This window comes from Rana temporaria, chromosome 4 (genome assembly GCF_905171775.1).
Source record: "Rana temporaria chromosome 4, aRanTem1.1, whole genome shotgun sequence".
Taxonomy (NCBI): Eukaryota; Metazoa; Chordata; class Amphibia; order Anura; family Ranidae; genus Rana; species Rana temporaria.
This window is the reverse complement of record NC_053492.1, coordinates 18,165,026-18,189,634: the sequence shown is the minus strand read 5'-3', so window position 1 is coordinate 18,189,634 and position 24,609 is coordinate 18,165,026. Positions and strand designations below refer to the sequence as shown.

The 24,609-nt window shown below is 47.6% G+C and overlaps 1 protein-coding gene across 4 annotated transcripts; it reads right to left on the bottom strand.

Moving 5' to 3' along the window:
* Positions 1-950: 950 nt before the first annotated feature.
* LOC120936007 (putative tripartite motif-containing protein 75) lies at positions 951-22,128 on the bottom strand. Of its 4 annotated transcripts, XR_005748573.1 has the most exons (3): positions 21,972-22,128; positions 20,144-21,863; positions 951-3,745 (listed from the first exon to the last, which is right to left on the bottom strand). XR_005748573.1 is itself a non-coding variant. In XM_040348080.1 (2 exons), the coding sequence occupies exons 1-2, from the start codon at positions 21,855-21,857 to the stop codon at positions 3,829-3,831; spliced, it is 1,608 nt and encodes a 535-aa protein (XP_040204014.1). In that variant the 5' UTR covers positions 21,858-21,953; the 3' UTR covers positions 951-3,828. The 4 variants fall into 4 exon arrangements, 2 of the variants coding, with proteins under 2 accessions (XP_040204014.1, XP_040204015.1); XR_005748572.1 differs by lacking the exon at positions 21,972-22,128 and having other exon boundaries at positions 20,144-21,952; XM_040348080.1 differs by lacking the exon at positions 21,972-22,128 and having other exon boundaries at positions 951-4,426; positions 20,848-21,953.
* Between the last annotated feature and the right edge of the window lie 2,481 nt (positions 22,129-24,609).

The following is a 24,609-nucleotide window of genomic DNA, read 5'->3' as shown; positions in this document are numbered from 1 at the left end:
ACTTGCGGCGGTGTATCGTAAACACGTCCGGCGCAAGCCCGCCCAATTCAAATGAGGCGTGTACCATTTAAATTAGGCGCGCTCCCGCGCCGGACGTTCTGCCCATGCTCTGTTCGCAATTTTACCGACGTGCTTTGCACGAAATTACGGCGGCGCAACGTGTTTGTGAATCACGACGTCCGTAACGTACTTACGCCGAAAAAAAAAAATTCAAAATCGACACGGGAACGACGGCCATACTTTAACATGGCTTGTGTAAAGTTAAGCAATGAAACAGATTGCTTAACTTTGAGACAAGAAACTAAGACTTGCGCCGACGTAACGAACGCGAAAACCGCCGTGGATCGCCGTAACTGCTAATTTGCATACCCGACGCTGGAAAATGACGCAAACTTCACCTCGCCCTGCCTTAGAGGTTTGTATAAATTGGGCTTACAGCCAAAGCACGAAGTTGCAATTATTCTGATAACAGAAGTGAGTGTTACATGACAATAAACATGGCTGCCGCTCTGACTAGCAAAAAAAGCAAAGGTGCGATATACACAACTGTGCAAAAGTGGTCCTCCGCACACATTTAGGCTCCATTCACACTTGTGCGATTTTTCATGCAACTTTGGACATCAAAGTCACGTGACAAGTCTCACCCTATTCTTTTCAATGGCACGCATTCAATTAGTGCGACTTTGAAACTGTGCCTGCTTTGATGCGACTTTTGATGCAGCTTAGATCCATTGAGTGTAAAGTCGGATCAAAGCTGCGCTGGAAATTGTGCGACTTTGGAGATGTGTTAATGCGAATGGAGACTTAATCCAGCCTGTAAATGAAATAAATGCAAAAATAATAATTTTAACTGCTCTGGTTACAGAGTGTTAGGATACTGAGTGTAGGGATTCGGCAACAGCAAGGCTAACCAGATCAGGGGAACTGTACATAAGGAACGCAAACCAGACTTTGTGTGATTAAAGAAAGATTTATTAATGAAGCAAAACCCAACCAACACCAGCAAACACAATACAAGGAAATGTGACAATATACAGGAACGGTAAACCAAGGGACACAAAACCTAACTATAATACTAAATACTGTATACAAAAAGGGGGAACACGGATAAACAGGGTTAGACAGGAGCAGCAAGAAGAGGGATCAGGAAGGGGGCCAGAACTGGGTTCAGGAACAAGGAGAGCAGATATGAAGTAGCAGGGTACAGGATGCCGGTACTGGAACAGGTTTACAGCAGGAACCAGGATCAAGGTCAGGAGCAGCACATCAATAACCAGCTACATGGCACACAGACAAAACACTGAGCTAGTAAGGGAAACTATGGGAGGGTGTATATACCTTCCCAGCAGCCAGCATCAGGTGGAGATTTTCTGGCTACTGGGAGACACAGTGTGACCTGGAAAAAAAAATGTGTGTGCCGCTCAGGCTAAGCAAAAAGGGGGTATGCAGATGGTGCACTCACAGCTGCTGTCTGGAGGGCTGACAGCCAGGGGATGGAGCCCATCCTGGCTTCTGCAAGAGTACAAACAAAAAAAGGGTGGCCCTTGGAAGTCGCACATCCAAGATGTCCTAGAGAGGTGAAGAGAGTGGCAACATCTGGACTCCAACCAGACCACGCCCCCAACATTTTTCACTCTGTCCCCCCCGGGGCTTAGTCATGGGGATCCCCATGACTAAGCTCCGGGGGCGGAGAGAAACACGTTGGGAACGTGGCCTGGTTGGAGTACAGGCTGAGGTTGTCATGCTCCTCACCTTTCTAGGACATCTTGGATGTGCGACTTCCAGGGACCACCCTTTTCTCTTTGCTACTGGTAGACACCCGCTGGTGGACACCGGAACAATCCAATACTACATATCCCCACGCTACAATGTGTGATTGAGCTGCATTTTTACCTCCTCCCACCCACACTCTTAAGCTGCAATAGGCAGTGGATGGGGGATTTACATGCCGTGATCATGTGCTTTGCATCATGCCCATGGCAATAAATACCTGTAGTGCTCAGCCTGCCAAACGTGACACATTTTGGCGAATGGGGAAGCATGGCAAATGCCCTGCAACCACATGCACTGGTGTGCTTGTCAGCAAAAACGGGATTCTCTCCTCCTCCTCCTCCCTCCTTTCATTGCATCTCCTGTATTCCTGTGACCACCCTTGTCAGCTTTTGAATCCAGGAGTGCTGCACTGACAGGAAGGAGGACGGGGAGATAGCTGGAAGGAGGCACGGGCTGTGCTCTATCTCTTTCGCTCCTTGCCGCTTTCAAAACTGGGCGGACGGGAGTGGTGATGCCACTGTCACTCCTCCTGACAGCCTTGTAACCAAAATGAGATCACCACACAGCGCCCCCATCTCTATAGTACACTGATGTGCCTGGGGAAAGCATCCCCTCTGCCCACCCCGTGTCTTAGCCCTGGGAATACCTATTCTTATTAATAGTGATACATTGGAAAAGGGATGATAATAGCGATACATTGGAATACCTGTTCCTATTAATAGCGAGTAGATTAGTGATAATAATAAAGATACAATGCAATACCTGTTCTTATTAATAGTTATAGATTAGATTGGTGATAATAATAGTAATACATTGGAATACCTGTTCTTATTAATAGTGATAGATTATAATAGTAATCCAGCAGAGCAGTAAATGTTCATAATAATGATACATTGGAACAGAATAGATTATAACAATGTTACATTAGAAGAGGAATATAGTGGCGTATGGATTATTATGATAATGATACACCGTCACAGAATGCTCTATAATGGTGATATATTAGAATAGTCATACTTGAAGTGATACCAAAATTTGGCACTAAGCCAGGCGCGTCTTTTCACGTGCGGTTTGCTGTGATTTTCGCGCAATTTTTTCTAACATCAACTGCGGCAAAATTGCATCACGTTTGGGATGTCATTCAGAAGGTATGGCACACAAAAGCATGTTGCAGATTTTGTCGCAATTTTGGCGACATCTGGAAACACGGACAATATTATACTGTTTCTGCCTGCGATTCCAAATCGCTCAGATGGGAACGGGGTCTTAGTGGCAGAAAAGTTATAAGAAAACCAATTACTTTGTCCTGAGTGGGGAAATGACAGGTTCACTTTATATAATAGGGAACAATCTCATCTAGGTCATCTCTATACAATAAAATCATTTTATGAAGTGCTATCTGAGATTGCTTTCTGCTTCTGTTCTGTAGATATAGATAAGGGATGACTGTGCTTTCAGTAAAGGAGGTGGTAATTGAAAGGGTCTGCCAACCATAATTACCCCCCTCTATACCCGTCCCCATTTCAACACAAAGGATTTGTTGCAGGTATCCCATCAGAGAAGGAGCACTAATGGTAAAACACTGCAGGGCTTGTCTGCCATTGAACCTCCAGCTCTGTGCAAGCTTCTGGGAAAAGCAGCGAGCAAGTTAAAGAGAACTAGTATGTGAGCTCTGTATAATTCTGTCTAATAACACAATACTGCTGCCATAACCACAAGGAAGAGAAGGTTGGGATTTTGGATAGAGGCAGCCCTAGGTGCTCCATTCAAATTTAACACCAATAAACTATTATATGGATTATATATCAGTTACCTTATCTATGTGTTTTATTAAAAATGTTTTCTTTTGATAAATCCATGTTGCGCTGCTTGGTAAGACTTGTGCAGCCATGTTCTGAGGCATGCTGGGAGCTGTTGTCTGAAATCTGAGTTGTCAGTGACCACAGCATCTGCCAGTAGGGGGAAGGTGGACCTGGGATCATATATAAATCATCTGTATGGATTATATATGATCCTAGGTGCACCAATCAGAATGCCAGTCTTGGGGTAAATGTGTCACAGCTCCTGATTCTCTCTACATATCTTTATACAACCCTCACCTAGATATAATGCAGCATGCATCGGTTCAGTGAAGATGCCAGTGAAGGTGTGGAGGTGCCGGATCGGGAAAACCAACTCATAAAATGAGATCTGCCCGGCCTCATAATCCAGACTTATTCTGACTTTGGTTACTGAGGCATTACCAGCTAAAGGGGTTGCAGATTTGTAGCCATGCTTCACTAACAACTGATTGGCGTTCCTCTCCAGACACCAGGACACAGGATTATTTCCAAGGTCTGCATAGTATTGTGCCTTGTCTATACTGGGGAAACACATCCCGACTCTCCACTGTGATGATCCCCCAACATCCACATCCCAGTAATGTCTCCCTGAGGAGAAACTCTGACTGCTCATCACCTGAGGCAATATTGTAAATATGTTTGGTAACTGAGGGCGATTTAGGTTTTTGGTTATCCTGCATGCGGTCTTCTTGTCATCTAAAAGATATACATTATTATGAGCCGTGTCTTCATCCAGTGTTATTTCTGCAGGTTCTGGTATATTTATCCCTTTATTTACCCCTGTTATTATATCGTATAATCCTGTATGTAATGTGTGTGAGATTCCGGTCACATCCAGTTCCCCCCCACCATGAAGGAGTTTATCACGTCTCTCTTTATCCTCCTCATCCTCATCCTCAGTATCACACAAGTCACCTGTGTCTGATTCCTGTAGGAAAGTCAGTGGATCCGTCATGTTACATATCTCCTCGATGTGACGAATTTTCCTGGACAGATCGTCCTTATTTATCTCCAGATCCTGAATTAAATCAGAGGCTGGGAATAAGATATTCTCGTTCTGGAAAGAGATCTTGTTCAGAACTCTCCTCTCCAGGATGTCCAGTTGTCTCCTGATGTCTCTGAATATGGCGGTGACTTTCTTGGTTACACCGTCTGCACCGTCTTGTACTTTTCTTTTGTACTTCTGCAGACTCTTGATGCTTTCCTCCATCTCTTCTCTCTTTTTCACCAACTTCTGCAGAGCATTGGTCAGGTTCTCCTTCCTCTTCTCAGAGGCCTCCTCCAGAGCCTCCACCTGGTGTTCCTGATGGTCTCCATGCAGCCTGCAGGACCCACAGAGACAGGCCGAGTCCTCGGTGCAGTAATACTCCAGGATCTTCTCATGGACGGAGCATTTCCTGTTCTTCTGGGGAGTGGTGAGGTCAGATAGGACATGTTGGGGTGACTTGCTGTGGATTCTCAGATGGTCATTACACAGAGAAGCTTCACAATGCAGACAAGATTTAACAGCGGGTGCAGGAGAGTGAATACATTGCGTACAGAAGATCTGGCTCATCTTTTCCCCCTTCTTCTCTGGCTCGGTAGATCGGAAACTCTCCATTATGTTGCACAGTGTTATGTTTCTGCAAAGTTCAGGCCGCACCTGGAACTCTCCTCGGCATTCAGGACAGCAATAAACTCCGGACCCCCTCTGTGTATCCAGAACATCTTCTATACATTCCTGGCAGAAGTTGTGTCCACATCTCAGTGTCACAGGATTGGTATAAATGTTCAGACAGATGGAACAGTCCAGCTCCTTCCTCGCATCAGAAAATGCCATCGCTGACTGTAGGAGAGAGAAACGAAACTAAATAAGGGAGGGAGTCGGAGGGAGGGAATCAGAGGGAGGGGGTCAGAGGAGGATTTCCTGAGCTATCTCTGTGTGTAGAACAAGGAAGAGTGGATAGAGAGGAGAGGTCTGCTGATCACACCATCAAAGATTTGACTGGGCTTTTTTGTGGCATTGGCACAGTAAAGGCTTCCTTCTGACAACTCAAGCTACACATCTAATTTTTGTTCAAGTATCGTCATATTGTGCTCCTTGAAACAACACCGTCTTTTTCCAGAGCAGTCTGTATTTCTCCTGAGTAGAGATGGGCAGAACACAGCATAAGGTTGCCACTTTTTTCTTCAAGCCAAACCCAAACACTTTTTGGCGCACTGCATTTTTTTTGTAGTATAGCCTTTATAGAAAATAGGATTGTAAAAGACCTTGGAAACCTTTGGGTGGCTTAAAGAGAGTAGTAAAACAGTGTGCTGTGTACGCCACTGCGAACAGAGGTTGTAGCCACATTGCATTGACCATGGAAGGGGTCTAAATTAAACTCACCCTACCTACAACAACCCTTACTATCCACTGCACCCAAACCTTCCACTGACAGTTCAAAGTAGCCCATCCTACCTATAGCAACCCACACTATTAATACAACACCAAAGTGGCCCATTCTACCTCAACACTCCAAATCAGTCCATCATATCTAAGGCACCCCAAAGTGGACCACCTTACCCGCAGCACCCCAAAGAACCCCACACCAGCGGGATGCACAGGGGGAGGCATTGGGGTGGACGCGGGGGCTGAAGAGTGGTCAGGGGGGCCGCAGAGTAGTCAGTTAGATGGACAGGGGGACAGTGGGGTGCACAGGAGAACAGTGGGATGGACAGAGGGACTGTGGGATGGACAGGGGGACCGTGGGATGGACAGAGGTACTGTGGGAAGGACAGAGGGACCGTGGGATAGTGAAGTGGATAGGGGGACCGTGGGATGGACAGTGGGTTGGACAGGGGGATCGTGGAATGGATAGGGGGACGGTGGGATGGACAGGGGGACCGTGGGATGGACAGGGGGTCTGTGGGATGGATAGGGGGACAGTGGGATGGATAGGGGGACAGTGGGATGGACAGAGGGACAGTGGGATGGACAGAGGGACAGTGGGATGGACAGAGGGACAGTGGGATGGCCAGAGGGACAGTGGGATGGACAGGGAGACCATGGGGTGGATAGGGGGGCAGTGGGATGGACAGAAGGACAGTGGGATGGATAGGGGGGCGTGGGATAGACAGGGGGACAATGAGATGGACAGGGGGACTGTAGGATGGACAGTGGGATGAACAGGGGGACCATAGGATGGACAGTGGGATGGACAGAGGGACTGTGGGATGGGGGGGCAGTGGGATTGACAGAGGGACTGTGGGATGGATAGGGGGACAGTGGGATGGACATGGGGACAGTGGGATGGATAGGGGGACAGTGGGAGGGACAGAGGTACCGTGGGATGGACAGGGGGACAGTGGGATGGATAGGGGGACCGTGGGATGGACAGTGGGATGGATAGGGGGACCGTGGAATGCATAGGGGGACCGTGGGATGGACAGAGGGATGGACAGGGGGACCGTGGGATATACAGAGGGACTGTGGGATGGACAGAGGGACAGTGAGATGGATAGGGGGACCGTGGGATGGACAGAGGGACAGTGGGATGGACAGAGGGACTGTGGGATGCAAAAGGGGACAGTGGGATGGACAGGGGAACAGTGGGATGGATAGGGAGACAGTGGGATGGATAGGAAGACAGTGGGATGGACAGAGGGACAGTGAGATGGACAGAGGGACAATGGGATGGATTACTAATTCACATAGGGGAGGTCGGGATCTGGGGGTCCACTTTGTTAAAGATGTCTTCCAGATTCCGATAAGCCCCCCGCCACAGACCCCCACAACCACCGTGCTAGGGTTGTGGGGATGAGGCCCTTGTCACAGACCCCCAAAGCATCCTCCCAATGTTCCCCCCAATGTTGAGGGCATGTGGCCTGGTACAGTTCAGGAGGGGGGCGCTCTCTCATCCCCCCACTCTTTTCCTGTGGCCTGCCAGGTTGCGTGCTCGGATAAGGGGTGTGGTATGGATTTTTGGAGGGAACTTCACAACATTTTTTTTTTAATTTGGGGTGGAGTTTCCCTTAAAATCCACACCAGACCTGAAGGGTCTGGAATGGATATTTTGGGGGAACCCCACTTCATTTTTTTTTAATTTGGGGTGGAGTTCCCCTTAAAATACATACCAGACCTGAAGGGCCTGGTAATTGAATTTGGGGGGACCCCTACGCATTTTTTTTTATCAATGACTTTCAATGACTTTTCTCCGCATTGCCGGGAGCCGACAATTCATTATAGCCACGAGTGCTTTTAAATGACTTTTCTTCCTTCAGAAATGACACTTTGTGCAGGGACAGTTCTAAGCACGGGAAACAAGCGCTACTTTATAGGCATACTATACACCCCCCAGGTAAGAAATTTTAAGGAATATTTCATTTTTATTGTTCACTTTAAGCATTATTAAAATTACTGCTTCCGAAAAATGGCAGTTTTTAAAACTTTTTTTTGCATTGATACATGTCCCCTGGGGCAGGACCTAGGTCCACAAACACTTTTTAGGACAATAACTTGTATATTAGCCTTTAAAATTAGCACTTTAGATTTCAAACGTTCGAGTCGCATAGACTTTAACGGGGTTCTAAAGTTCACATGAACGTTTGGTCTGTTCGCAGGTTCTGGTGCGAACCGAACGGGGGGTGTTCGGCTCATCCATAATGTTGGGTATCAATTTACTTGGCGTAACATTATCTTTGACCGTATAAAAAAATTAGGCTAACTTTACTGTTGTCTTATTATTTAATTTAAAAGGTGTATTTTTTCCCAAAAAGGAAAATGGGCCTGGCTGCACATTAAAGCGGTGGTTCACCCTGCAGAACAACATTTCAGCATAAAATCCGGCATAGTAGCGCGAGCTACACTATGCCGGTCTTAATTTTTTTATCCCCGTACTCACGGTTATATCGTACATAGACAATTCCGTCTGCCGCGGAGAATGGGCATTCCTAGCAAGAGGGAGGGTGATTGACGGCCGGCTCTGGCACGTCACGCTCCCCGAAGACAGCCGGAGTAGGTCTCGGCTCTTCACGGCGCCTGCGCACAGGCTATGCGCAGGCGCCGTGAAGAGCCAAGCCTATTTCGGCTATTTCCGGAGAAGCGTGACGTGCCAGGGCCGGCCGTCAATCACCTTCCCTCTCCATAGGAACGCCCATTCCCCGGAATCTTCTATGTACGATATAACAGTGAGTACGGGGATAAAGAAATACAGACAGGCATACTGTAGCTTGCGCTACTATGCCGAATTTAATGCTAGAGGGAAAAAAATATATATTTTTTTTATATAGGGTGAACCCCCGCTTTAACCCATACTGCCTGACGATGGTGCTGCAAATTATTATCTCCGGCAGCAGCTTGGACAGGATCAGCCTCAAAAAGTTTGCCGCACTCTTCCTGAACATCTCGATGGTTGGGCTCGTTCTGGAAGCGATGAGCAGCTGGTCTAAATGGATGAGCAGTCTCTCAGTACCTTGTGGATCGGGTAGGGCAATATCGCTGCAGATGACCGGTTTGGTTACAGGTATAGCACTTAGGTCTGGTAGGAGGTTTGTGTCGGGCTGAGGGTCTGGATGGATGAGCAGTCTCTCGGTACCTCATGGATCGGGTAGGGTAATATTACTGCAGATGACCAGTTTGGTTACAGGTATAGCACTTAGGTCTGGTAGGAGGATTGGGTCGGGGTGGTAAACTGGGCCTAGATAGTGGATATCGCTCGCTTTCGCCTGACCTTCGAGAATCCAGATATTCATCGGCCAAAGTAGCCAAAAAATCCCAATAAGTGTATATTAATTGGCTTGTGTGAACGTTATAGAGACTACAAACTATGGGATATACAGTATATTGATCAATCCTGATGTACTGACAGCTCTATCTCATTTCTTGAGGCCCTTAAAATGCCCAAATTACCTATTTTTTGGACAGTAGACAGTCCAATGTATTTAGTAAGAGGCATAGCAAGTTTTTTGAAGCTGTACATTTTTTGTCACAATTTTTGGGAAAATGTAATGTTTTTTTTTTTTTTTTTTTACATGCTGTCACCAGTGCAGTACACTGTCATCATATGTCTGGCGTGGCGGTGATCAGGGATTCTGACTGGTGACAGTGGGCTCTATTCACAAAAGGAATTTGTGTGCGATATTTAGGTGTCCGGACACATTTTGCCTAAATATCACATGCGATCCTGTAACTTATAAATTTACTATACCATTATGTAGTATTTACTGAAAAATGCAGAAAGTGCCCGGTAAATACTGCATGAAAAGGCATTAAACTCCATTAACAGAAGGAAATAAATAATTAAATTCATGCTGTAATTAAGTAGTGATCGAGGTATACGGTAATGATGGAATGTGTACTGGTTGTTAAGGAGCTGGCGGCCACCGCAATCCTTATAAACTGATGAGTCATCAGCTGACAGCTGAATATAAAAAAAAAGTCCGGTGTAGATCCATCGTCAAACATGCCACCCGTCGACACCTCTGACCCCCCCAAAAAAGGCTCTGCTCCCGACAAAGGCTCCAGCTGTCTGCCAGCTCCACCATCTGACAGTTCTTAAATAACTAAGGGGCAATGCCACAAGGTGACTATGTACCCCATTCTTAATCACATAGGGGGCGGGATCTGGGGTCCTCTTGTTAAAGGGGGCTTCCAGATTTCAATAAGCCCCCCATCTGCAGACTCCCACAACCACCAGGCAAGAGTTGTGGGGAAGAGGCCCTTGTCCCCATCAACATGGGGACAAGGTGTTTTGGAGGGGTCATAGCCCCCCTGCCCCAAGGCACTCCCCCCCATGTTGAGGGCATGTAGCCTGGTAGGGTTTCGGGGGGAGGGGGGAGGCACAGTGGCAGCTGGTGCTCAAAATTTTTTGGGGGGTGCAAACAAACTGAAAAAAAAACCACATCAATTGCAGCCACTGTGCCCATCAAACGCAGCTACTGTGCCCATCAAACGCAGCCACTGTGCCATCAAACGCAGCCACTGTGCCATCAAACGCAGCCACTATTCCATCAAACGCAGCCACTGTGCCATCAAATGCAGCCACTATGCCCATCAAACGCAGCCACTGTACCCATAAATTGAAGCCACTGTGCCATCAAACACAGCTACTGTGCCCATTTATTGCTGCCAGTGTGCCCATCAATTGCTGCCAGTGTGCCCATCAATTGCCTCTACCGTGCCCATCAATTGCTGCCAGTGTGCCCATCAATTGCCGCTACTGTGCCCGCTTACACTTTAATTGCTGTTACTGATGTAGCACTACCACTGGAGGAGCTGCTGGTTATATTTTGAGTGGCACGTTACCTCTATATTCTCACTGTCCAGGGTGAAAGGAGAGCCTGAAGAATTTCAATGTCTACACAATGCACTTCTTTTTCTTGGGTTTATTTTGCAGAACTTCAGTAGAAAAGAAGGATAAGGGGTGGAAGGCTAGATAGGTTCAGGTGCACCGTCACAAATAAGGAAACATTCCTGTTTCCAGCAAACAGTTCTCATCGCCACTCTAGCCAGAGTGGGTATTGCTCACCCGGATAGGTCCCTCTCACTGGCCTAGCAGCCGGGATGGCGCACAAAGTAAAGTACAGTCTCTGCCACAGACTTTCCTTTGTTGATGAGACACTTTGGTCCGGAATCCTCTGCCACAGGATTCAGCACCCGGATCTCTTTAGCTTTGCTTCTCTAGAACTTTTAGATCCGACTGGCGACACTGTTAAGCCTCCCGATGTACAGTGCATTCTTCAATTAAGTTTCCAGGCCTTCTCCCAAGGTACCAGCCTCTTGCATGGCCCTCTCCAGGATAGGTCATCCCCTGGTCTCCTTCATCAAGTGGCTTCCTCCTGCAGGACGGACAGCACAGGATCACCTTTTCGAGGCAGGCCCCAGCCAGACTACTGGGCCTACCAGACAAAGCCTCGACCCTGGACCAACATGGTCCCAGAGCCAGGATTCAGAACACACGCACCTCAGGCCAGGAGGCGCGCACGGACGGACCCCGCACCAACGGCATCTGTTCCTTAAGTACCCCTCCCCAGCATGCACAGCGGGGCAACCACTCCCACTGATTCGCTGATGAGGGGGACACCCAACACACCTTGACCTTGCTGCTGCCACCCTTGGCCTGGGGTGGTAATGACACCCCCAGGCGAGCAATGGTGGATACTCCCAGCACAGCCATGGCTGGAACAGAGGCTAAATTGCCCTTAATCACTCTGGTCTGAACCAAATAACAGCTCAGACCCCCTCTAAATTTAAAGCAGCGCCTGTTTAACAGGAGCAGGGCGCTACACTGGTATTATCACTGTAATAGCAATATTTTGAATTGTCATGAATCGGTTACATTTATAACAGCTGTGATTACTAGTGATTGGCTACAGCTAATCATATGGTACAGGGTGCTGTGCATAGGCGGGACGTACCGGCGGTGTGTTCCTTGGATAAGACTGACAGGCGTCTCAGCCAATCAGGTAATCTGATTCTGGTAATCGGTAACCTGATTGGCTGAATCAGACGAGGGACTGGACGAGGGACATCGATGGACGGTAGAAGCACGGCTGACCCCAGAAAGGTAAGTGCCGGGGGCATTTTACAGGTCATAGTGGCAGCATTTTACTGGGCAGTGGCTACAATTGCGGGGCACAGTGGCTACAATTGCGGGACACAGTGGCGACAATTGCGGGGGAAAGTGGTGACAATTGCGGGGCACAGTGGCTACAATTGCGGGGCACAGTGGCTACAATTAATGGTCACAGTGGTAACAATTGACAGCACAGTGGTAACAATTGATGGGCACAGTGGTAACAATTGATGGGCACAGTGGTGACAATTGATGGCAAAGTGGTGACAATTGATGGCATGGCATAGCGGTGGCAATTGATGGCAAAGTGGTGACAATTGATGGCATGGCACAGTGGTGAAAATTGATGGCAAAGTGGCTGTGTTTGATGGCATGGCACAGTGACTGCGCTTAATGGCATGGCATGGTGGTGACAATTGATGGCACAGTGACTGCATTTGATTGGCATGGCACAGTGGTTGCTTTTGATGGCATGGCACAGTGGCTGCGTTTGATGGCATGGCACAGTGGCTGCATTTGATGGGCACAGTGAGGCTGCAATTGTTTTTTTTTTTTCGTTTGCGCCCCCCCAAAAATTTTGAGCACCAGCCATCACTGGTTAGGAATTATTGGGACTTCTACATATATGTTCAACATACACAATATATCTTATTGTAGCACTACCCCCAAATTGCACATACAGTATACTGGGCAGGGGTACTTAATACAGTCAATACACTTAATACACTTTTATATCCCCCCTGTACCTGTTGAATCGAGAAATTACATAAATAGAAGCTGTCTAACAAAAGTGAAGCACGCTAACAGATCACAAAAAGCCACATATCATGCCACAATCTAAGAAAATTCAAGAACAGATTAGAAACAAAGTAATGTCCATGTATCGGTCTAGGAAGGGTTATCCACAAATGGAGATAACTTGGAACAGTGGTGAACCTTCCCAGGAGTGGCCGGCCTACAAAAATAATTCCAAGAGCATGAGGACGACTTATCCAGGAGGTCATAAAAGAACCCAAAACAACATCTAAAAGAACTGCAGACCTCACTTGCCTCAGGTAAGATCAATGTTCATGATTCAACAATAAGAATGAGACTGGGAAAAAATGGATTATGCAGCAGTACAATGATCCAAAACGCACAGCAAGTCCACCTCCAAATGGTTTAACCACGGCTGGGCACATCCACGTACATGTACGTGGCTCTTTAAGCCCAGCTGTGGGGTTGGGTGCGTGCAAGCGACCCGGTCCGAAGCTCCGTGAACGTAGCCGCGGGACTCGCGGACCCGATCGCCGCTGGAGTCCCGCGATCGGTCCCCGGAACTGAAGAACGGGGAGAGCTGTGTGTAAACACAGCTTCCCCATTCTTCACTGTGGCGGCGTCATCGATCGTGTGTTCCCTTTTATAGGGAATCACAATCGATGATGTCACACCTACAGCCACACCCCCCTAAGGTTGTAAACACACATGAGGTCACACATAACCCCTTCAGCCCCCCCTTGTGGTTAACTCCCAAACTGCAACTGTTATTTTCACAGTAAACAATGCATTTTAAATGCATTTTTTGCTGTGAAAATTACAATGGTCCCAAAAATTGGTCAAAATTGTCCAAAGTCCATAATGTCGCAGTCACGAAAAAAATCGCTGATCGCCGCCATTAGTAGTAAAAAAAAAAAAATTTATAAAAATGCCATAAAACTATCCCCTTTTTTGTAAACGCTAAAAAAAAATTACGCAAACCAATCGATAAACACTTATTGCAATTTTTTTTACCAAAAAAATCGGTCTAAACTGAGGAAAAAAAATTATGTTTTATATATTTTTGGGGGATTATTATTATAGAAAAAAGTAAAAAATATTGCATTTTTTTCAAAATTGTCGCTCTATTTTTGTTTATAGCGCAAAAAATAAAAACCGCAGAGGTGATCAAATACCACCAAAAGAAAGCTCTATTTGTGGGAAAAAAAGGACGCCAATTTTGTTTGAGAGCCACGTCGCACGGCCGCGCAATTGTCAGTTAAATCGACGCAGTGCCGAATCGCAAAAACTGGCCAGGTCCTTTACCTGCATTTTGGTCCGGGTGTTAAGTGGTTAAACAAAGCAAAATGTAGGTTTTGGAGTGGCCTAGTCAAAGCCTGGACTTAAATCCAATTGAGATGCTGTATCGTGACCTTACACAGGCCGTTCATGCTGGAAAACCCTCCAATGTGGCTGAATTAAAACAATTCTGCTAAGAAGAGTGGGGCCAAAATTGCTCCACGGTAATGTGAAAGACTCATTGCCAGTTATAGCAAACGCTTGATTGCAGGTGTTGCCGCCAAGGGTGGCACAACAAGTTATTAGGTTTAGGGGGCAATTACTTTTTTTACACAACTGTATATTAAATATTAAGGCCTCTTCCACACCAGGCGGACTCCATCACTACTGACAAGGTCCTCTCTGCTCACTGAGCGGGATGGGGCTTGTGCAGCACCACTGTCTCCTATGGAGAGATCTGATGAAAACGGACAGCATGTGAGCATGCGCATCCATCTTTACCTTCCTTCTGGGTTCTGTGCTTTTGGTCACTTGCTTTGGCCGGGCTGCGTTGATGTCATTCCTACGCATGCTCATGCGCATCCTCTCTCCCTTATCCCTCACCCCTCTCTTTCTTTAATTTAATTAGATTAAATTTGCATTTTTATTTATTTATTTATAAAAGGCCCCACAAAATCCACAGCACCAGGCCCATGATGTTCTTAATCTGGCCCTGATCCCGGGCAGTGAGTGCACCATACCGGGCATTAGGGATGGGCTCTGGCGTGTTCGCACACTTTACGTGCAGAGCCTGCCAGGAAGTCGGCACCGCACTTCTCTAATCACAGGCAGTGAGACATTTCCCGATCTCTGCAGCCGAGCATCGGGACAATTTCTCCCTGCCTGTTATTAGCGCCGTGCCGACTTCCTGGTGGGCTCTGCACATAGACTGTGCGAACACGCCCGGAGCTCATCCCTACCGGGCATTATGGAACCTTTGCCTTTTTCCTAGTTCTAACCCGTCAGCAGGGCCGGCCTTTGGGGTGTGCGAGCTGTGCGGTCGCACAGGGCGCCATGGGCAACAGGGGCGCCGTGCGGCCATCAGAGCTCGCAGAATGTGAGTCGCAGTCAGTTACTCACATGATCATCACAGGAGTCTGACTCCTATGAGTCACAGCAGCAGGCGCTGCCCTGGGACTGGGTGAAGAGCAAGGCATCGGCTGCGGAACGTGAGAAAAAATGGCTGCTGCCAGCCCCGACAGGCACACTGCGCATGCACCGCCGCTGCTCGGGAAAGCCCGAAAACGCTCGGCTATTCTCGGGCAGACGGCGCATGCGCAGTGGTGTCTAAGCTCCGGGTGGCGCCATTTTTAAATGCAAAGCCGCACCGTCCACCAAAAGGTAAGTCACACTGAGTCCCTGGCCCTGCATGCATCTACTTTATCAGATAAAAAGAAAAAAGTATTTACTTTTTATAGCCAGCCTACACCCAGAAGGGGAGGAGGATAATTGTTTGTACATGCACTTAAATTAACTGTTATTAAAACAAATTATTTGTTACAAATATTGTTTTCCTCTTTGTGTATGTTTAGGTGACCAGGGGGCAAGGGGTGAAGATGGGGGGGCGCCACAGGATTAGCTCGCACAGGGCGCCTGAACACCTAAGGCTGGCCCTGCCCGTCAGAGCAGCTGACGTGCTTTTTGTCACGTAATACTCACTTCTGTTATCAGTCTAACTGCAACTGTGTGAAAGTGCAGTTTATATAAACCTCTAAGGCAGGGCGAGGCAACCTCAGCATTCCATCTCTGTAGTGAGACTACAAATACAACCAAGCCTCTACCTCTGGGGATCATGCCTGTAGTTATCAGTCTTGCAATGCCTCATGGGAATCGTGATTCCTCAACAGCCGGAGTGCTGAGGTTGCCTCGCCTTGCCTTAGAGGTTTGTATAAACTGGGCTAACAGACAAAGCACGGAGGTGCAATTATACTGATAACAGAAGTCAGTGTTACATGACAATAAACATGGCTGCTGATCTGAATAGCAAAAAAAAGGTGCGATATACACAACTGTGCAAAATGGGTCCTCCGCACACATTAAGGCTCCATTCACACTTCGATTTTTCATGTGATTTTGAACATCAAAGTCATATGAAAAGTTGCACCCCAATCTTTTCAATGGCACCCGTTTAACCACTTCCGACCTCCTCAAGTACATTTACGTCAGCAGAATGGCACGGACAGGCACAATCACGTACCTGTACGTCCTCTGCTTGACGTGGGTGGGGGGTCCGATCGGGACCCACCCCCGGTACATGCGGAGGTCGGGTCCGCTCGGGGAGCGATCCGGGACGACGGCGCGGCTATTTGTTTATAGCCGCTCCGTCGCGATCGCTCCCCGGAGCTGAAAAACGGGGAGAGCCGTATGTAAACACGGCTTCCCCGTGCTTCACTGTGTCGGCGCATCGATTGCGTCATCCCCTTTATAGGGGAGACACAATCGATGACGTCATTCCTACAGCCACACCCCCCTACACTAGTAAACACATACACAGTGATCCCTAACTCCTACAGCGCCCCCTGTGTTTAACTCCCAAACTGCAACTGTCATTTTCACAATAAACAATGCAATTTAAATGCATTTTTTGCTGTGAAAATGACAATTGTCCCAAAAATGTGTCAAAATTGTCCGAAGTGTCCGCCATAATGTCGCAGTCACGAAAAAAATCGCTGATCGCCGCCATTAGTAGTAAAAAAAAATAATAAATAAAAATGCAAAAAAACTATCCCCTATTTTGTAAACGCTATAAATGTTGCGCAAACCAACCGATAAACGATTATTGCGATTTTTTTTACCAAAAATAGGTAGAAGAATACGTATCGGCCTAAACTGAGGAAAAAAAAATGTTATATATGTTTTTGGGGGATATTTATTACAGCAAAAATTAAATAATATTGCATTTTTTTCAAAATTGACGCTCTATTTTTGTTTATAGCGCAAAAAATAAAAACCGCAGAGGTGATCAAATACCACAAAAAGAAAGCTCTATTTGTGGGGAAAAAAAGACGCCAATTTTGTTTGGGAGCCACGTCGCACGACCGCGCAATTGTCTGTTAAAGCGACGCAGTCCCGAACTGTAAAAACCCCTTGGGTCTTTAGGCAGCATTTTGGTCCGGGGCTTAAGTGGTTAAGTTGGTGCGACTTTAAAAGAGGGGAGAGGATTAAAACAGGAGGGGAGAGATATCCCCCCCTAGAAGTTATGTGAAGTTATGAAATGTAATGTGTTGCTTATAAATGTTATGAATGTTATATGTTAAAAAAAAAAAAAATCTTTAATAAAAGTTGAATTATTAAAAAAAAAAGAGGTGCCTGCACTACTTTGATGCGACTTTTGATGCAACTTAGATCCATTGAGTGTAAAGTCAGATCAAAGTTGCGCTGGAAATTGTGCGACTTTGGAGATGCGATAATGCGTATGGAGACTTAATCCAGCCTGTAAAATAAATAAATGAAAAAATAATCAGTTTAACGGCTCTGGTTACAGAGTGTTAGGATACTGAGTGTAGGGATCCGGCAACAGCAAGGCTGACCAGATCAGGGGAGCTGTACATAAGGAACGGAAACCAGACTGTGTGATTAAAGGAAGATTTATTAATAATGAAGCAAAATCCAACCAACACCAGCAAACACAATACAAGGCAAAGTGACAATATACAGGAACAGTAAACCAAGGGACACAAAACCTAACTATAATACCATATACCTTATACAAAAGGGCAACTCGGATAAATAGGGTTAGACAGGAGCTGCAAGTAGAGGGATCAGGAAGAGGGCCAGAACTGGGTTCAGGAACAAGGAGAGCAGATATGAAGTAGCAGGGTACAGGATGCCGGTACTGGAACAGGATCACAGCAGGAACCAGGATCAAGGTTAGGAGCAGCACATCAATACCCAGCTTCATGGCACACAGGCAAAACACTGAGTTGTAAGGGAAACTATGGGAGGGTTTATATACCTTCCCAGCAGCCAGCATCAGGTGAAGATTTGCTGGCTACTGGGAGACACCCTGTGACCTGAAAAAAAATGTGTGTGCCGCTCAGGCTAGGCAAAAAGGGGGTATTCAGATGGTGCATCCACAGCTTCTGTTTTGAGTGCTGACAGCCAGGGGATGGAGCCCATCCTGGCTCCTGCAAGGGTACGAAAGAGAAAAGGGTGGCCCTTGGAAGTCGCACATCCAAGATGTCCTAGAGAGGTGAAGAGAGAGGCAACCTCAGCCTGGACTCCAACTAGGCCGTGCCCCCAACATGTTTCATTCCGCCCCCCCCAGAGCTTAGTCATGGGGATCCCCATGACTAAGCTCCTGGGGGCGGAGTGAAATGCATTGGGGACGTGGCCTTATTGCATTCTAGTGTAAATATGAGATCTGAGGTCTTTTTGACCCCAGATCTCATATTTAAAGGGGTTGTAAAGGTTTGTTTTTTATTTTCAAAATAGGTTCTTTTAAGCTAGTGCATTGTTGTTTCGCTTACCTTTTCCTTAGATTTCCCTTTCCCAGCGTGCTCACCCCCTCCCTTGGGACTACATCCCTGCGGGGAGAAGCTGTGGGATGCAGTCCCATGGGAGGGGGCGAGCACACTGACTAACCCCCTGCCAGAACGGCTCGGATGATGGGGGCAAGCTTACTGGGGAGGAACAGGAAGTGAGAAATTCAGACAAAGAAATCGAAGGAAGGGGTAAGTGAACCAACAATGCACTAGCTTAAAGGAACCTATTTAGAAAAAAATAAAATAAAAACTTTACAACCCCTTTAAGTGGTTAAAAAGAACTAGTATGTGAGCTCTGTATAATTCTGTGCAATAACACAATACTGTTGCCATAACCACAAGGAAGAGACAGTTGGGAGTTTGGATAGAGGCAGCCCTAGGTGCTCCGTACAATTTTAACACCAATAAACTAGTATATGGATTATATATCAGTTACCTTATCTATGTGTTTAATAAAAAATTGAGTTTTCTTTTAATAAATCCATGTTGCGCTGCTTGGTAAGACTTGTGCAGCCATGTTCCAGTGTTGCCAACCGTCCATATTTTTATGGACAGTTCGTAAAAACGGGCACTTTTTTCCCTGGTTCGTAAATGTCCGTGGTTGCGGGAATGTGCCAGTAAAAATAGCCGAGATTGGTTCGGATTGGAACTGCGCATGGAGATTGGAGGCAGGGGGTGATGGTGGCTGCGGTGGCACCGCAGAGGGGGATGGAGGCAGGGGGCACTGAGGCAGGGGGAGATTGGAGGCAGGGTATGTTAGTGGCAGGGGGTGATTGGAGGCAGGGGGTGTTGGTGGCACCGCAGAGGGGGATAGTGGCACCGCAGAGGGTGGGGGATGAAGACAGGGGTTGTTGGTGGCACCGCAGAGGGGGATGGAGGCAGGAGGTGATTGGAGGCAGGGGGCCTGGGGGAGATTGGAGGCAGAGGGAGATTGGAGGCAGGGGGAGATTGTGGCACCGCAGAGAGGGATTGAGGCAGGGGACGATGGAGGCAGGGGGTGATTGGAGGCAGGGGGCCTGGGGGAGATTGGAGGCAGAGGGAGATTGTGGCACCGCAGAGGGGGATGAAGGCAGGGGGTGTTGGTGGCAGAGGGGGATGGAGGCAGGGGGTGATGTGACTAAATAATATGCCCTTATTATATCGAAAATAACTAAAAATATGTTTTTTTACCTTAATATCTACCTTAAATCACATTGCTATTTGCCTAGCGTACTTGATTGTAGCCTAAATACTTACATTTGCACCTAAAAATTTAATTTAGTACCTTTTGTGAAATGCCAGTAAAAACGAGGCTGCACCAGTAAATTTTGGGTGCCGTGCCAGTAAATTTCAATCTGGTAAGTTGGCAACACTGCCATGTTCTGAGGCATGCTGGGAGCTGTTGTCTGAAATCTGAGTTGTCAGTGACCACAGCATCTGCCAGTAGGGGAAGGTGAACACTAGGCGGACCTGGGATCATATATAAATCATCTGTATGGATTATATATGATCCTAGGTGAACCAATCAGAATGCCGGTGATGTCGCCAGTCTTGGGATAAATGTGTCAAACCTCCTGATTCTCTCCACATATCTTTATACAACCCTCACCTAGATATAAGGCAGCATGCATCGGTTCAGTGAAGGTGGCGGTGAAGGTGTGGAGGTGTCGGATCGGGATACCTAATTCAAAAAATGAGATCTGCCCGGCCTCGTAATCCAGACTTATTCTGACTTTGGTTACTGAGACATTACCAGCTAAAGGGGTTGCAGAATTGTAGCCATGCTTCACTAACAACTGATTGGCGTTCCTCTCCAGACACCAGGACACAGGATTATTTCCAAGGTCTGCATAGTATTGTGCCTTGTCTATACTGGGGAAACACATCCCGACTCTCCACTGTGACGATCCCCCAACATCCACATCCCAGTAATGTCTCCCTGAGGAGAAACTCTGACTGCTCAACACCTGAGGCAATATTGTAAATCTGTTTGGTAACTGAGGGCGATTTAGGTTTCTGGTTATCCAGCGTGCGGCCTTTCTGTCATCTATAAGATATACATTATTATGAGCCGTGTCTTCATCCAGTGTTATTTCTGCAGGTTCTGGTATGTTTATCCCTTTATTTACCCCTGTTACTATATCGTATAATCCTGTATGTAATAGGGGCAAGATCTCAGTCGCAATCAGATCCCCCCCACCATTAAGAAGTTTATCGCATCTCTTTTTGTCCTTCTCATCTCCATCCTCAGTATCACACAAGTCACCTGTGTCCGATTCCTGTAGGAAAGTCAGTGGGTCCGTCATGTTACATATCTCCTCGATGTGACGAATCTTCCTGGACAGATTGTCCTTCTTTATCTCCAGATCCTGAATTAAATCAGAGGGTGGGAATGAGGCTTTCTCCGCCTGCCTGGATATCTTATTAAGAATTCTCTTCTCCAGGATGTCCAGTTGTCTCCTGATGTCTCTGAATATGGCGGTGACTCTCTTGGTTACACCGTCTGCATCGTCTTGTACTTTTCTCTTGTACTTCTGCAGACTCTTGATGCTTTCCTCCATCTCCTCTCTCTTTTTAACCAACTTCTGCAGAGCATTGGTCAGGTTCTCCTTCCTCTTCTCAGAGGCCTCCTCCAGAGCCTCCACCTGGTGTTCCTGATGGTCTCCATGCAGCCTGCAGGACCCACAGAGACAGGCCGAGTCCTCTGTGCAGTAATACTCCAGGATCTTCTCATGGACGGAGCATTTCCTGTTCTTCTGGGGAGTGGTAAGGTCAGATAGGACATGTTGGGGTGACTTGCTGTGGACTCTCAGATGATCGTCACACAGAGAAGCTTCACAATGCAGACAAGATTTAACAGCAATTACAGGAGAGTGAATACATTGTGTACAGAAGATCTGGCTCTCCTTCTTCTCCTCCTTCTTCTCTTGCGCGGTAGATCGGAAACTCTCCACTATGTTGCGCAGTGTTATGTTCCTGCTAAGTTGAGGCCGCACCTGGAATTGTTCTCTGCATTCAGGACAGCAATAAATTCCAGACCTCCCATGTCTATCCAGAACATCTTCTATACATTCCTGGCAGAAGTTGTGTCCACATCTCAGTGTCACAGGATTGGTATAAATGTGCAGACAGATGGAACAGTCCAGCTCCTTCCTCGCATCAGAGAACGCCATGGCTGACTGCAGAAAACAGGAACAAAACTAAGTAAATGTGTGTCAGAGGGAAGGAGTGAGAGGGAGGGAGTCAAAGGGAGGGGGTCAGAGGGAGGGGGTCAGAGGTGGATTTACCAAGAATTGAAGAGACAAAGTGATAAATGAAGCTAAGTAGATGTTTCTCAAAGGGAGGGAGTCAGGAGGAGAGTGTCAGAGAGAGGCGGTTAGAGGGAGGGAATCAGAGGGAGGGGGTTAGGAGGAGGATAAACTGGAATAGAAGCGAAGATGAGAGAAACGAAACTTAGTAGATGTGTCTCAAAGGGAGGGAGTCAGATGAGGATTTACTGGAAGAGAAGAGAGAAACAAAACTATGTAGATGTGTGTTAGAGGGAGGGGATCAGAGGGAGGAATTCAGAGCAGAGGTGTAACTAGAACTTTCAGGGCCTTGGGGCAGGAAACCATGACGGCCCCCCCTGACCTCTGGTGTGGGTGACCTCAGGGAAGGTGTGGAGTGGGTCTGAGGAGGGGAGGAAAGGTGACGTGTGGGGTGGTCTGAGGAGGAGAAGGGAGGTGTAGGGTGGTCGGAGAAGGAGAGATGAGGTGTGGGGTGGTTTGAGAAGGAGAGATGAGGTGTTTGTTGGTCTGAGAAGAAGAAAGGAGGGGGGGTCTGAGGAGGAGAAGGGAGGTGGTGGTCTGAGGAGAGGTGAGGTGTGGGGTGGTCTGAGGAGAAGGGAGGTGGTGGTCTGAGGAGAGGTGAGGTGTGGGATGGTCTGAGGAGAAGGGAGGCATGTGATGGTCTGAGGAGAGAAGGGAGGTGGGGGTATCCTGTGGCTAAGAAGGGAGGTGGGGGGTGGTCTGAGGAGGAGAAGGGAGGTGGTGGTCTGAGGAGAGGTGAGGTGTGGGGTGGTCTGAGGAGGAGAAGGGAGGTGGTGGTCTGAGGAGAGGTGAGGTGTGGGGTGGTCTGAGGAGGAGAAGGGAGGTATGTGGTCTGAGGAGAGGTGAGGTGTGGGGTGGTCTGAGGAGGAGAAGGGAGGTGGTGGTCTGAGGAGAGGTGAGGTGTGGGGTGGTCTGAGGAGGAGAAGGGAGGTATGTGGTCTGAGGAGAGGTGAGGTATGGGGTGGTCTGAGGAGAAGGGAGGCATGGGATGGTCTGAGGAGAGAAGGGAGGTGGGGGTATCCTGTGGCTAAGAAGGGAGGTGGGGGGTGGTCTGAGGAGGAAAAGGGAGGTGTAGGGTGTAGTGATGTCCAGTTCATGAACGAATCGTTCTTTTGAATCGGTTCTTTTCAGTGAACTGAGTGAATCGATTCATCTGAGTGAACTGAATCGTTTGGAATGGTTCTTCTCTGTGCACTCAATACAAAGCATAGCAGAGCAGACCTGTTAATATGATCCTAGAGTGAGAGAGCTCGGCCCCTCCCTGCAACCAATCAGCGTTCTCAAGGCACAGACACTCAGGAACTGGATATACAAGTCATGAGTACACAGTACACCGAGTTAAAGTGGAGGTTCACCCGGACATAACATTTTTTTACCCTCAGATTGAGGCTCATTTTGTCAAGGGGAATCGGCTAGTTGTTTTAAAATCGAAGCTGTACTTACCGTAGTAGAGAGCTATCTTCTCCGCCACTTCTGGGTATGGGCTGCGGGACTGGGCGTTCCTATTTTGATTGACAGTCTTCCGACAGGCTTCCGACGGTCGCATCCATCGCGTCACGATTTTCCGAAAGTAGCCGAACGTCGGTGCGCAGGCGCAGTATAGAGCCGCACCGACGTTCGGCTTCTTTCGGCTACTTGTGATGCGATAGATGCGACCGTCGGAAGCCTGTCGGAAGACTGTCAATCAAGAAGGAACGCCCAGATGTCTCTAACTTTTTGCCAATAGGATCGCAGCAATGTCTTCCTGGGGCAGATAATACGGCAGCTGTGGCGTTTTTTGTTTTCCACTCATTCTCTGGCTGTTCCTTTCTTTTTTCTTTGTTGGAACAGCAGATGAATGGTACCCATTAAACTCATGCAGTTGTTTAGAAATAACTGTCTGAGTTCCTCCGGATTTTTCATTTCAACATTGGTATTGATAAATAGTACCAGTGTGTTTGCTTCTATCCCCACTGTTTACCAGGTTCCATCGTTTTGATTGGCCGCCCTTTTCAGGCAGGATATATGCCAGTTCTCTGGGATATTCGCCTGGGTGTTATTAGCCACTTTCCAAAATGGCCGCCGGGGAACTTCCGGTTTTTGCTGGGAGTTCTCTAGCATATTCGTTTGTGTATCATTCGACCTCTTCCAAAATGGCCGCCGGGGAACTTCCGGTTCCGGCTGGGAGCTCCGTGGATGGCTGAGGCTGGCGTTCACATGTAAAATGGCCGCAACGTCACTTACGGTTGCGGAAGTGACGCCGACGGCGTTGTAAACAATAATGGCGCCTGAAGGTGCCGCTGGCTTAGGCAATTGGAGCCACACGAGGGGATTTTCCATTAACAACCCCCGCAATTAGTGCGGAAAGCGAGGGGAGGAACGGACCAGCTGGCCCTAATTGAGGTAGGTACTTAGGAAGCGCCAAGAGGGATAGGTGGTGTCATTCCCTCTCCATACTCAGGAGAGTAAGGAGACATTTCATACCCACAAGGGGAACCGGCCTGGGGATAGTCAGAAGCCCTCTCTTGGACTATTTGGAATTTGGAAACATTACCCTTAGCTGGTGGTGAGTCTCAGAAACTGTGCGGAATAATCTTCCAACCAGTAGATGAATACTTTACATTGGCATATAGTTATA

Coding starts and splice junctions, on each gene's coding strand:
- LOC120936007 (XM_040348080.1), bottom strand. CDS start 21,857: ATGGCGTTCTCTGATGCGAGGAAGGAGCTGGACTGTTCCATCTGTCTG. Junction 4,427..20,847: donor GCGACTGAGATCTTGCCCCT/ATTACATACAGG, acceptor AATCTCACACAC/ATTACATACAGGATTATACG.